At 39.8% G+C, this 15,310-nt stretch overlaps 1 protein-coding gene across 1 annotated transcript in view; it reads right to left on the bottom strand.

Moving 5' to 3' along the window:
* DCDC2 (doublecortin domain containing 2) overlaps window positions 1-15,310 on the bottom strand; it is a 194,284-nt gene that overhangs the window by 15,958 nt on the left and 163,016 nt on the right. The window contains exon 8 of the mRNA XM_036352857.1: window positions 12,410-12,510. Coding sequence (XP_036208750.1) covers window positions 12,410-12,510 — 101 coding nt within the window. The remainder of the gene's footprint in view (window positions 1-12,409; window positions 12,511-15,310) is intronic.

The raw sequence follows: 15,310 nt of genomic DNA, 5'->3' as shown, positions 1-15,310 counted from the left end.
AGGCCTTCAAACACCATTATCTTCTCCTTCCCGCACATTCACATTTATGTGCATATTCTTTCCCCTCTCTCTCCCTCTGTCTTCTCTCGCCCATTTCCTTTCCTTGAAAAGCCCTTTGGCCCAGTCTAGGGAAATCAGGTTCCTCATAAAGGAAAGAGGGCTGACTGGTGTGACAGAGCAGGAAGGCCAACCCAGCCCTGCCTTCTGAGTGAGCAGTCTTCAGAGAGAGGGCATGTCCTCTGTGGAGGAAGTGGAAAAGAGTCCTGGCCGTTCCCCTTGTACCATGCTGTATTACTCATTCTGTTCCTTATACATGGCCCAGAATGCTCTCCTCCTCTCTGTTAGACACCTTACCCTCCCAGGCTTCCTGGCTCCCTCAGTCAATTGTGCCATCATCACGCCTATCGAATTTCTTTAGCACACTCTAATCACAGTGTGCTCTTCTTCTCTATTTAGGTGTGATATGAAAATAGGGTACATGAATTTCTATCAAGTAGAACCTCAAACAATGTTTGGAATAATTCTGAAATAATGAGGAAAATCAGCCTTGGCTCAATGGAAGTTTCTAGAGAAATTTTTGTTTTTATTGAATTTAGAGAGGGAGGGAGAGAGAAACATCTATCAGCTGCCTCCTGCATTTCCCACACTGGGGATCAAGCCTGAAACCTGGACACGTGTCCTCAACGGGAATCAAACCAGGGACCTTTTGGTGCATGGGACAACATTCAACTCACTGGGCCACACCTGCCAGGGCAAGAGACAAGGGCTCTTTCTTATTCATCTTCATGCCCATCACCACATTTACTGTAATATTGTATTATCAGTTGTCTTAAATTAAACACAAATGTGTCTCCCACAGATAAAAGCCAGCATCCTATGTGCCCTCAGGAAAGTAGATGATAATGAGAGGCTCACATTTATTGGATATTCTACAGATACCTGGTATTATGCCCCATGCACCTCATATACATAATTATATTTAAACTAACCTTACAATCACCTGAGGTAAACACTATTATCAAAATTTGCAGATAAAAAAAAAAAGCATAAAGATTTAGGTAAACTTGTCTAAAATCCCACAGACTTATCCAAAATTGACAGAGGGATAGGAAATCTTTTTTGACCACTAGATTGTTAAATTATTTCCCAAGATAAGGTATAGAGCAATACACCAAACTCAGTATGATGCTAATAGTTCCTTCCAGTGTCTAAGCCAGTGCTTCTCCATCACCTGGGATCTTGTTAAATGCATATGCTAAGTCAGCAGTTCGGAGGCTCTGTGTTTCTAACAGATCCCCAGATGACCATGGTAAGCCTCTGCACCACGTATAAAATAAGACGTTCATAAATACACAACTTCAAAACAGCATTTTTGGTTAAAATTTCTAACTATAGTAATGCCTTGAAATAACCTCTCTTTAAATAAAGATTGTACTTTTATCTTAAAAAAACATCGATTTTATTGAAAGCTGGAGAAAAGTAGGATTGATTGTTGACAGAATGATGTTTAGATATAAAGAAGACAGGGTTGCTAGATTTATTCTAAGTTCATCCCCATGCCACTGTTTATTAAGAGTCATGTTATAAAACAGAAACGCAATACATTAGGAAGGTACTTTTACCTATGCTTAAAGTCTTTTGCCCTGACACATCAAATTTTGGTCAGTTTGTGACTAAAATTTAAAGAGAACCAATTTTAAGGTAGAAATTGTTTCTCTGAAGAGTACATCCATCCTGAAGCTTCAGGAGTAGCTCATGCCCACAAGTAATTATGGAATACTATATTCTTTAGAAAGCACAATTCTTGTGCCTCACTGGAGACAAGGAAGGGTGTTCATTATATTCTACTCTAGCATATATGCTCACTAAGCTCAAGTACATAATGTGAAACCGTGATCTCAGGAGTCACCCAGGTGATTCCAGCCTCGCAGCCTCTCTACCACCCAGGACATCAGAGCACAACCAGATTAACAGCCATAGTACACGCATAGGTGCAATTACAGACTCTGTGTGCCCTTTAGTATAGAGGGGTTTGTAAGATCTCTGTGAGGTCTTTTCCCTTTATGAGACTTTTATCTTTTAAAAACCACATTATTGTAAGCAATTGCTGTTAACATTTATTAGAAAAGTGACAGCAGATTTTCTCTTTCACGTGACATCAACATTAGCATTTCAGGTGTCTTTGCCTGAGTTTGCTTACATGTGTATCTTACTATTTATTTTGTGATGAGCATTTTGAGAAAATGGTTGATTGGTATGGCAAGATAGAAAAGGTCTGGTAGCTATTATCGCTGGCTACCTCCTTGCAGAGATGGCTCAGGGGAAACCATACGTATTCAGGTTTCCTAGAGAATATGCATGTAGTTACTGAGATTAACTCAGGATTCCTGAGTGATAAGAAAAAATAAGATGGAATATGGAAATTATATGGAAATAAGCCACAAAATATCAAAAGCATCAATTATTTGAAGCTATTTCCACAGACAGATGGAGCTGCTCAAATGATTTACACTTTAAACTCTGACAGTAACAGCAGCCCCCAAAACTAACAATGGAAAAGGCATACAAACACAGTCTACAGCTAATGTTAAAGTAAATGTTCATGTTTCTTATATTTACATCACAATTCCCTGAGGAATGTATGTTAATATTTAAGACCTTTCTATCTGAAATAACAGCACAAGTTAGAACTTTCTAGTCAAGATACCCTACTTAACCACCCTCTCCCACCCACTCCAATTCCCACATATCTGGTCTTCCTTTCTGAAATAGACTAGGCCTAGAAGCTGGAGATTAGAACAAAACAAAACAAATAAGAAGAGGCCAGGGGATTGTCAAGGGCGGGGAAAAAATGGAGACATATGTAATACTCTGTAATACTTTAAGCAATAAAACAATTTAAAAAATCAATAAAATATATTTTAAAAAGAAAAATAAAAGAATAAAGAGAGGAGAGAGAGAGAGAGAGAGAGAGAGAGAGAGAGAGAGAGAGAGAGAGAGAGAGAGGAGAGGAAGGAAGAAGGAAGGAAGGAAGGAAGGAAGAAGGAAGGAAAGAAGGAAGGAAGGAAGGAAGGAAGGAAGGAAGGAAGGAAGGAAGAAGGAAGGAAGGAAGGAAGGAAGGAAGGAAGGAAGGAAGGAAGGAAGGAAGGAAGGAAGAAGGAAGGAAGGAAGGAAGGAAGGAAGGAAGGAAGGAAGAAGGAAGGAAGAAGGAAGGAAGAAGGAAGGAAGGAAGGAAGAAGGAAGGAAGGAAGGAAGGAAGGAAGGAAGGAAGGAAGGAAGGAAGGAGGAGGGAGGAAGGAAGGGAGGAGGAAGGGAGGAAGGAAGGAAGGGACTACTTCAGATGTCCACTTCTCAATGTAACATTTGCTACATCTGAAATTTGATAAGAGTGAGGATTCTTTACAAGGTTTGGGCAGGAAGTGTAGATGTGGATTTTACGGCAGAGTTCAGGCATAGATGTTGAAAGTATAGAAGTAACTGCACTTGTTTTATATTTCTGTCCCTATGGAAACTAAAATCATTTCCTATCCAATTTCAATGAGGTGCTTTGAAATAATCAATTTCAATTTTTCATGACAGCAAAGTGCTGCTTCCTGCTCTTAGCTTTCAGAGGCTTACTTTCACACAGGGGGAGAAAACGTTTATATATGGTTCGAAGTACAAAGACCTACAGAAAGCATGAAGCTTTGGCCAGCCACCTGCTGAAGCCAGCTCACTCATGTCCATTCAAGCTTCACAAGTTCCTGCAACACCCATATGAAAAGATATGGTACATTGAAAACTTAAACTAGGTAGCAAGGGAATATTTAGTCATTAGAAAAAATTTCCACATTAAGTTTTCTCACTTTAGAAGTAAACATTAACTTTCTTTCACTTACATCAGAAATCCCGGAAGGCTACACTTTAATGATTAACACCATTTTTATCAATTAAACACAAATCTACAACCACAATGTCACAAAAAGCACTGACGATGAACACGGAAATTAAGAAGCCAGATCACCTTCACCTTCACTCTTCCAGCTGTGTGTGATGCTTATATCACCAAACATGAATAGGATTCACCAAGAGGCTGCGACTTAAAAATAAAGAATGATGAAAAGACTGTTAGTGCATTATTCCTTTCAGCCCAGGGAAGGCAGTAAAGGCCGAGTGGCCTCCTACACAGATGGAACATGTTGCTGTTTGTGAGATAATAAGAAGTCCCTCATCTCCCACTTCCCCTCCTTGCGGTACTTAGAAATGAGTACCAGACGGGAGGCCAGGAGCCCTGGGCGCCTACTAGACTCCCGACCAGCAGCTGTGTCTTTGTGGGAAAACGGCTTTCCCCACTAGGGAGCTTTGTTTCTTCACTGGCCAAATAAGGAGTTAGGACCAGCTTCCTTTCTGGTTCTAAAGGCTTTATAATTATTATTTTAATAAATATATTTCATTGAAGCAGATTTAGGGGTCTGACAGAGGAAGCAGCTTCCTTTACCCTTTTGTGTATTTTGTTACCTATGAAGAACTAATACAAATAAGCTCTCCATTCAGTTTGCCTTTCACGAGAGACTGCTGACTCTTCATAAGTAGCTGGTAGGGTAAGTGATGAGGCCAGGGCATGGAGAACAAAAGTATGTCGATGGGCATATTTGGATTTCAAACCTCCTGCTTCTGGGTATGGTCTCTAGGCTGCAGATTATTTTTTAAATAGCACTATGTTCTCTACGTGTAGACCAAGAATCACAAACTCAAGGGCCCCCAGGAGCTGGGAAAATAACATAAATGTGAAGTCAGGACAGGTGCTTGATAATAGGAAGTGCTGTGGCCTGTGGCGGACTGCAGAACGCATGGCCTGCTGAAGAGATTCAGGTTCTGTAAGCTCGGTGCTAGCCAAAGAAGTATCTCTCACAGGGCTGGTCACAGGCTGCCAGGCTGCCATCCCTCCTGCCGGTTCTATAAAGATGAATTAGTGTGAAAGTGATTTCTGGTTGAACACAGAAGACTGAGCAAATGTGGTTTTTCTCACTCCCTTCTGATAACCCGCTAAATTCTGAAATTGGAGGTCTAACCAATACAATGGCAAAAACCAATCACCCTACAGTGCAACTCCCCCAACCTGATGAGCCCTGCCTATGCACAGTGTCTCTATTGCTTTACTCTAAAATCTAACCAGATATACATCTCAAATTTATATAATATTTTATGTCAAACATATTTCAATCTTAAAAAAAAAAATCCACAATCAATTAACCAGACAGGCAAGAAAAGCTTCAGACATATAGACAGAGATAAAAACATAGAAAGAAAAAGAATCTCAGAAGAAACAAAAATAGTATAAAAAAGAAAGGTTAAAGTAATAGGTCTATCCTTGGGAAGATAAAGTATGATATCATATCCATTAAGCAGGAATAGGATGCTATAAAAAGGAATATTCAGAGAATCTGAAAGAGCTCCTAAAACTTCAAAATATATGACTGGAAAAAAAATTCAACAGATGGAAGAAAACACTTAAAATCTTTTTATTTTAAAAAAGATTGAGAAAATAGAAAAAAGCCATAGGGATGGAAAGTAGGAGAAGCAAGTATAGGATGAGTCTAGGAGGGCCTATATCCAAATACTTGTTATTCCAGAAAGAGAGGAGAGAAATGAAGAGAAGAAAGTTATCAAAAAAAATAATTCAATATATTTTTCAAGACTAAAAAACAAACATTTACATAATAAAAAAGCCCATTAAGTGTCCAGTCCAATACGCAAAAAGACCTGCACAAAGGCACAGAATTGGAAATCTTCAGAACAGCAGGAACAAAGACAAGAGCCTGAAAGCTTCCAGATAGTGAAAAAGGGCTATTTCATGAAGGCCCAGGAGATACAATGGCACTGAACTTTCCCAAATGCCATTCTGAATAGGAAGGACAATAGAGCAATGCTTTCAAAATTTTGAGAGAAATTATATCTAACTAGGTATAATTTTATACCTAGTCATACTTAGTCAAGCTAGGATAGAGAAAAAAAGACATTTCAGACATGTAAAGTGTTTTTTGTTTTTTTTTCAAAAGTGTCTTCCATGGCACTTTCCTCAGTGGGCTCCTAGAGGTGAGTTCCACACAAAAATGAAGGTGTGGCCAAGAAAGAGGAAGATACAGAATCCAAGAAATGGAGGATCTACACACTGGAGAAGCAAAGGAAATTTCCAAAATAATGGTGAAGACAAATACCAGGGAAACCCTGAAAAGCATACCTATAGAACAGCTGACAGCTTGAGGCAGATGATTGAAAGGCTGAAAAGATGAAACTGAGATTTCAGTGTCACTACATATGTTTGAGTATACCAAGAGGAGATGAACAGTTCTGGCAGAATTTGAATATGGCTTGCTAATAACTACACACAAAAACTAAACAAACAACAAAAAAGGCAATTACTAAAATAGGGAGGAGGAATAAAGGGTAACACAACAAAGGATATGTACCCAGAGTACATAGGGTACATATCTAGGATAGAGATAAGCAAAATAATACAGATAAGCAAAAATAACATACAGATTAAATATTGACTTAGCAAAAATTATTGTCTACATACTAGAGGCCCAGTGCACAAATTCGTGCACTGGTGGGGTCCCTCAGCCTGGCCTTTGGGGATCGGGCTGAAAACGGCTCTCTGACATCTTCCGAGGGATCCCAGATTGTAACAGGGCACAGGCCAGGCCTAGGACCCCACCGGTGCATGATCAGGGCCGGAGAGGGACCACGGGAGGGCTCCAGGGGCGTGCCCGGCCTATCTCACCCAGTCCCAATCAGCTGGGCACGAGCAGCAAGCTAACCTACTAATCAGAGCACCTGCCCCTTGGTGGTCAGTGTGCGTCACAGTAACTGGTCGAACAGTCGAACGATCGGCCAGACACTTAACACATTAGGCTCTTATTAAATAAGCTATAAAAGGCTAATCGACCATCTGACCGTCAGACAAGGTGGTAGGTATGACGTGCACTGACCACCAGGGGGCAGACACTCAACACAGGGCCTGCTGAGCTTTGGTGACTTGGCAGCAGCAGTTCTCAGGCGACACACCCCAGAACCGGAGAGGAGGGAGCCCGATTCCTCACGGGGCCCCACAATTCCACCTTTGGCCATGGGTTATGTTGTTGCTGGGGCACTTTTGGCCCCGAATCTGGTTTGCTGCACACTTGCGTTTGCATTCACCACCCTGTATGACAGCAACTTTGCAGAGTGCGCTATCACACTCTGGGACCCCTTAGGGCAGTGGTTCTCAACCTTCTGGTCCTTTAAATACAGTTCCTAATGTTGTTACCCCCAACCATAAAATTATTTTTATTGTTACTTCATAACTGTAATTTTGCTACTGTTATGAATTGTAATGTAAATATCTGATATGCAGAATGGTCTTAGGCGACCCCTGTGAAAGGGTTGTTCGACCACCAAAGGGGTCGCGACCCACAGGTTGAGAACCGCTGTCTTAGGGACAGTTGGAGAGCCGGTTTCAGCCCAATTCCCACAGGCCAGGCCAAGGGACCCCACCTTCTGGAGGGACCCCGCTCACTCCCCAGATGCCCTTCCCACAGCACCACCCCAGGTGCGGCTGGCTAGGGAGGGACCACGGGAGGTTGGCTCCAGGCGTGTCCGGCCTGTCTCGCCCAGTCCCGCCCCGGCAGCCACCTTCTAATTAATTTCCTTTCAGTGTGCACAAATCCATGTACCAAGCCAACAGTAAAATTATAATGGAGAGGAAGAAGGGAAAGGGCATGCATGTGAGGTTTTGTGCACATATGGCCTTATTTGGGGAGGAAGAGCGGGACAGAGTTGGTAAGAGATTTAAATAATCATCTTCCATAGCCATTAGAGATAAAGTTAGTAAATACTATCTAAAGTTGAAAAATAAAATCAGTTAATGTAGTTTATCAAATTTGATATGTCACCAGTTAAAAGGATTCTGTGTACCGCTTAGAATGGGGGAAAAAAGCTAATTAAACTATGACATAGTTTGACATTGTAAGACCCAAATGTCGCAGAGGTACTAAAATGGAGGGGAGGGAAAAAGGGAGGGGTGATGTAGAAATATAGCAGTGTATTCCATGAGAAACAACAAACTAGTTCAAACAGGTTTTCTCTGTAGAGAAGGCATCAAGGTGGGGAAAAGTGAAACCAGAGGTCGCCATTTCTGTTATCATCTTTTAAAAATAGCTTATGTGTAATTTTAATTAAGAAGTTTTAGACAAATAAACAAACACACAAATGAACAAATAAATTCAATCACAACCTACAATTAAAAGAAGCAAAAAGCTTTCATTGCTCCAGTGCTCATGATGCTGGCTTAAATGATACTTAATGAAACTATTTAGCATAAAAACATTTTGAAATTATCATTATTTTATTACTCAGAATCAACTACAAACTGAGGGGAGAATGCTATATAACAACCCCAAATCACTCTAAAGTTACTGTCTCCATCTTGTGCTCCCTTCTGTCATATGGAACAAAATCTGAAACATAATTGCTTATTTTCCTGTTTTATAGGTACTTCTTTGCCTGTGTTTCTGATACGGTGATTTCTCCTTCCTAATCCTCACTTACTAGGTGCAGTTTACTTAAATATAATGAAACAAGCTCATTTCTTGACTCCTTGGCCTGGAAAAGCATCACTTTATAAATAGAGCACATTGTCGCCTGAGTCATTGGTGCCAGGGTACAGCCATAGGTATTAGCTCCTCAGGCACCTGTCCCACTGCTTGTGGACAACCGATTGATTTGGAATGTGCATGGTACTCTAGTAAGGGTACCAGATTCTTATTAGACCTAAACTCTCCCCTAAGAAAATATGTTTGTTCTGGCCTTCTGGAATATGTAACAGAATGTGACATTCTTCACTTTTCCATGAGTTCAGAAGTATCATTAACTTGTCTCTAAAAAATGAAGAGTCTGGATCTTGGGACAGAGTTCAGACTCTTTCTTGGCTAGAATTTAACCATGATGCCCCATTACACACACACAACAACAACAACAACAACATACAAACACACACACACACACCCACACACACACACACACATACACACACACACACACACACACACACACACACACACTAGTTGATGCCAGGCTATCAAGATCTGAAATGTTACCCCACTTGCCAGCTAACACATCAGCCTGCCAGTTTCATGGATGCTGGCAGAGGCCATGAGACTCCTGGGTCAGAGATAGCTGACTCGACTGCTCACAGCAATGTCAGTAGCTAAATCACCACTTGTACTCACTCCCCAAAGCCCCACTCCCCGGGGCAATGTGAATAGGGTTAGGTGATCTACATAGTAGTCTGCTTTTCAAGGGAAGAACCCAAAGCTTAGAGAACCCAAATCTTTTATTTCAAAATATTTTTATTGTGGTAAAATACACATAACATAAAATTTGCCATTTTAACTCGGTTTGAGTATACAATTCAATGGCACCAAATCTTCTATGTTGGATAATAAACCTGCCAGACTTTTACACCATATGGAGACATTATCTTTATTATACTAGACAATAAACAAACCTTGCCTTTGTTCTACAGCAGGGTTTCTCAATCTCAGCCCTACTGACACTTTGAACTGAATAATCTTGTGTGTATGTGGGGGGGGGGGGGGCTGTTATGTAACAAGATATTTTAGCAGCATCCCTGGCTCCTAGCCATAGATTCTCTCAGCTATAACAATCAAAAAATGTCCTCAGAAATTGTCAAAATCACCTCCAGTTGAGAGTGACTGCTCCCATGAAAGTCACTATCCCTGTTTTTCAGGCCTGTTCACTCTACAAACATCCTTAAAAAGGTAGTCTAGTGCCTCTACTCACAAGATGTGGGGAAACACAAGAGCTCTACAGAGCATTGGCTCCCAACAGAGGTCTTAATATTTACTTCTAAAAATTGATTTGCTTTTCAGGCATCAATAAATTACTTGGCACATGATATTCACACACACACACACACACACACACACACCCTTCTCATTGGACCTTTGACTAAAGTTACAACATGAACCATTTAGATGACAGGAAACCAATTCAAAGTAGTTAACTAGGATTGGCCTGAAAGGGAGTGTGTGTAAGTATCATTTATAGCTAAGCCAAATCATATAGGATGACTACATTTCCTTTCTGATGCAAGAATGTTTTCAATCCCTGGGTTAATCACTGTTTTTTATTTGTTTGTTTGTTTGTTTGCATTTACTACTCTTCTTCTAGATCACTCCTGTGCTTTGAAGTTTGATAGACTTGCATCCAAATCCCAACTCCTTTGACAATACCATCTTGGACAAGTAATTCCACCTATGTGAGCTCCCTTTCTTCCTCTATATAAAGTGGGAATAATAAGACCTGTCTCACAGGGTGGTTATCACAATTACATGAGATAAAAGTGCCTACTACAGTGCCTGGCACTCATAGGTACTTAATGAACAGTACCTATTGTTCCATGAGGACCACCACTAGGGCACATCCTCAGAGCTGTTCTTACTGTAACGAATATTGCTATAATGAATCTTTACGCTAATTTCTCCACACTCTCACTTGGTTTTTGACAATATTTATAACATAGCTGCTTAGGATATAGAGCTAAAGGTCACTAAATCATAGAGAGAATGACTCTACACCCTGACCTGAATAGCAGCTCATGCCAACCACATGGGCCAGATAATCCCAACTCTATTAAATCATAGGGTCAAAGGAGAAAATAATTCTGGCCTTTGTTTACCTGGTTTTATTTTCTTCAAACTGATATAAATTAGTTGAAATTGCTCAGCTTTACCAAGCTGTCTGATCAGTCTCTTTTGCATACTTGTATTTTAATAAGTTAGCACTCTCCAGTCAAATAAGAAATCAAGCTCTGCGGATGAACACTTACCCAAGGCCGCTCAGGTTCCGGCGCTGATCTATGCCCCCTGATCCTTAAACTTATGTGTAAAAAATACCTATCACAAATTTCGTAACTCATTAGGTGCTTAACAAAGAGATTTCTCTTCTGGAAATAATGCTGCGATTCTTTTCTTGATATCTGGCATTCTGACTTTGGAATATAAATTAGTCTTGGTTTTAGCAGCTAATAGGTGTTGTATATTCATGATGATTACCCTTCTCTGTCTTATAATATTTAATAGCAGCTTCACAGAAGACTTAAAATTCCATTTAACCTCAGAAAAAAAAATACCTATCGCTGGAGTTTATGAAAAATTATTAGTTGTAGCCGAGACCGGTTTGGCTCAGTGGATAGAGCGTCGGCCTGCAGACTGAAGGGTCCTAGGTTCGATTCCGGTCAGGGGCATGTACCTGTGTTGCGGGCACGTCCCCGGTGGGAGATGTGCAAGAGGCAGCTGATCGATGTTTCTCTCTCATCGATGTTTCTAACTCTCTATCTCTCTCCCTTTCTCTCTGTAAAAAATCAATAAAATATATTTAAAAAAATTATTAGTTGTAACTAAACCTAGATAATAAATTGGATTTTTGAAATCTGTGGTTTTTTAACACATTGGGCTTTTCATTGGGAAGGTGATACTTATAGAAAATGCCTGTGCAATAACCAAGCAGAAACTGCACTGCCTCACTGTGAAGGCGAATACCATTGAGAAGATCATCTGTGGAATTTGCTGGATTGTGAAATTTGCTTTTTAAAAGGGAAATATCACATAATAGTCAGAGGGCAAGTGGCTATACCTAGTGATTTCTCATTCCCTTGAGCCTCATTCCCTCACCTAAATTCTCCTCCTCCACATGGAATTGTAAGAAACCTGGTTGAATTGTGTTAAAAAGTCTATTTCTGGTATCATTTAGCTAGAATTAACATTGCTTAATCCCTTCTGTAAGCACATGTGTGTAAACACACACATACACACACACACACACACACACACACACACACACACACACTTCCGTGTTCCACTGGCCTAAGAAATAAAATCAATACACACATAGCAAATATTTGAGTTGCATTTATACAAGTACCTAATTTATGACAAAAATTCCAATCACAACAACTTCAAGGACCCGAAAGGAGAAAACATTTTTGTTTTTTAAAAACAAAACCAAACAACAACACCCTGCTTTTCTAAGAGGAGGACTATTTTTGTCGATAAAACCCAAAGCCAACACTCTTTTTTCCTGTGTCAAGTTTCTCCCTCTTTATATCTCATTCTTAACTCCAATCCACCACATTCTTCAATGCTGCTTTTTAAAGATATACCATTTTCCATCATCATCATCATAATAAAAGCCTCCGTCCAAAGGGCTATTCTTTGTGGGAAAACTAAAAAGAAATGAAGGTGTTTTGTTTTGTTTTTAAGGTTTTCAGCCACACTGTACCTGAGAGGGTTTAACTAACATATGAAAAATTTGAAATAAAAAATAGTAGCAATTGGTTTATACATATTTTTATAGGCACGGAGATTACCTGATCAACTGGAATCTCAACCTGAGTGTCTTCATCTTCTTGGACTTCTGCTGCCCCCCGAGTTTCAGATCTTTCTTCTCCAGCTTTGAAAATGCCTTCATCTGTTGAGACAAATACACAGTGAAATCAAAATCCAATTGTGACATCATGTGGCTGCAGGTAGAAATTACACCAAATACCTGAGAAGACTGTTTTGACATAGGTATTTTGGTTCCCTTTGTCTGGACAGGATTTCTGTAGCTCCCCTCCCCCGCAATTCCTCTCCATTTTCATTGGGAAAAGCTGTAATGGCCAAAATAAGGCTCACCCAGCAGAATAGAGATCTGCCCCAGACTCCCCCTCATAGGTTGGCTCAGATATAATAGCACAACACTGTAAAGGTATTTAGATGGAAGAACTTCACACTTACTATCTCTGTTCTACCCTCCTGTTCACAAAACAGTATGATGCTTAATGCTTTAAGATACTATTTTATACGCTTTTCTTTCCCAAGAGAACGTTATGCACTGAATATAACATACTTGAATAATTATCTCTGTTCAAAATAATATATAAAAAGTATTTTTACTGTAACAGAATCATAGAGCTGACTCTGTATCGCACACAAATCAATCTTTTGTTTTGAAGATTTCCACAGGATTTTTACAATCTATTTTTAAAATCCCTAATTATTAATGTAACCTAAATCTCTAAGACTTTAGGTTAAGCATCTTTGACTTGTTTTCCTGTGGAAGCAAAAGGAGCTATTTTCCATATTTGAAAGAGTTTTAACGTCTTACCCCTCAGTCTTCTCTTCAGGCAAAAAAATCACAGAACCATGGGTCATTATGTCTGCCTATTTGCCTCACTCACAGATGTCTCTCTGTCCAATTTTTAAGGATCTCCAGGGATGGAGAGTTCCCTTCCTTGTTGGTAATCTATTTCACCATGTGCTACCCATAAGGTCTAGAAAATGTTTTTATCTTTTTTATTAAAACCACCTCTATTTCTCCAAAGAATGCTTATTTCTTAGAGCACAATTATTTAACATCTTTCCATCATAATATTTCATGTTGTTAAATAATGAAATCATTCTTAAAATATAAAAATATATTTTTATATTTAACATATAAAAATATGTTTTATATACGTTAGGGGCTAATTATATGTAAGGCACAATGTGACACACTAAGACAGTGGTTCTCAACCTTCCTCATGTTGTGGTGACCCCCAACCATAAAATTATTTTCATTGCTACTTCATAACTGTAATTTTGCTACTGTTGTGAATAGTAATGTAAATATCTGATATGCTATATGTGTTTTCCGATGGTCGTGACCCACAGGTTGAGAACCACTGCTCTAAGATGTGAGTGGGATGTAGAGTGTTCCCTGAAGACGACTACAGACCAGTGCAGAAACAGAGATATAAACACAACAGAGTGCTGTAATAGAGCAGGGCTACAGCAGAGCCCTATGGGGCAGAGCCCTATGGAGCTTAGAAGATATAGCCAGGTGAGGAAAGGAAGGAGGGAGGGAGGGAGGGAGGGGAAAGAGAGTGGGAGAGAAAGAGGGAGGGAGATAAAACCCAGCTCAGCTCCTTTTGGTTCCTCCTAAAGAAACCATGTTGCTTTTTAATTACTTCTTTTGTAACTTGAGTGAATGATGGCTTCTCTACTCTCCTTTTTTAAAAACTGGGGATAGCAGAGCTCCACTCACAGCTGATTCTACATGTTAAATTAATTCACATGGATTAATTCATTTAGAAGATTATCTACAACAATAATTTAACCCCAGACTGGATTTTCCTATCCTCCAACAAAATAGTTTCACTCTCTTTCCTTCCATCAGGTCTTGTATGCTTTCGCAAAGCAGAGCAATGCTTCACTCACTAGAATGGTCTCAGTTAAATCACCCTACATGTATATGTAAACTGCAAATAGACATACATAACAGGATACACTACAAAATCATTACCCAGGGATGACTTCAGCATTGGCAGCTATTTTGGATTATCTCTACAACTAACGCCCCCTTCCCCCCTAGGACAAGGCCCACACAGCATGTCAAGGATTATGTCCTGACTCTGATGTTTCTCACAACTGAGGACATGGATCCAAAATGACACTGCAGCCAAAAGTTCAGTGATACCAGAAGAAAGAAAGCAGAAAATAAAACAGAGGCTGTGGTGGTGCTCTCACACATGCAGGCCTGGAGTAAATGCTGAGCTTGCCGTGCACTCAACAAAGCACAGGGTGGGACATTCTGAGGGACTAGTAAAACAACTTTCAATCACTGTGTCCTAAAGGCGGAAAGTGAAAGGGAGGAATCCAAGCCTACAAAATTGGAATCAAAGGAACAGGGTAAGGAGATACATGTCAAATTCTGGAACTTGGAACTCAAGGAAATAAAAATAGAAACAATAAAATAAAAAATCTGCTCTATTCACATGTGGAGTTCATAACTTAGAGATGCGCAGAAGCAGAAGAAACTAATTTCAGAAAAGGGTTATACAATTTGTTAACTGTTACCTTCAAAAGGGTTTAAGAAGGAAAATGAGGTATGTTTGACTTCCTACCTTCTCAATTACCTTAGGAGATAACACTCACTCTCACCCACAAAATGTGCCTTGAGTTAACCTTCAGAGGCAGATATGGGATTCATTAGACTATAGCTATGACCTCTGTGCATGACTTTTTTGGATGATATTTTTGTATCCAAGTTTTGCACTTGCTTTCAAAGAGACCACAAAGAGAAGCTACAGATACAACAGAAATATATTCTTAAAAACTCACAGTCGATGAAATGTTTAACTGTATCCAAGCAGTGCTATGAATGGCTTGCAGATGTGTTTTAGAATAAAAATTTCACCAGAAAAGAAGAACAAGATCAATAATCACGAATAAAATAGAATTGAAAGTGC

This window comes from Myotis myotis, unplaced genomic scaffold (assembly GCF_014108235.1).
Source record: "Myotis myotis isolate mMyoMyo1 unplaced genomic scaffold, mMyoMyo1.p scaffold_m19_p_2, whole genome shotgun sequence".
Classification (NCBI taxonomy): Eukaryota; Metazoa; Chordata; class Mammalia; order Chiroptera; family Vespertilionidae; genus Myotis; species Myotis myotis.
The sequence above is the reverse complement of the archived record's forward strand: the minus strand, read 5'-3'. Positions and strand labels throughout refer to the sequence as shown.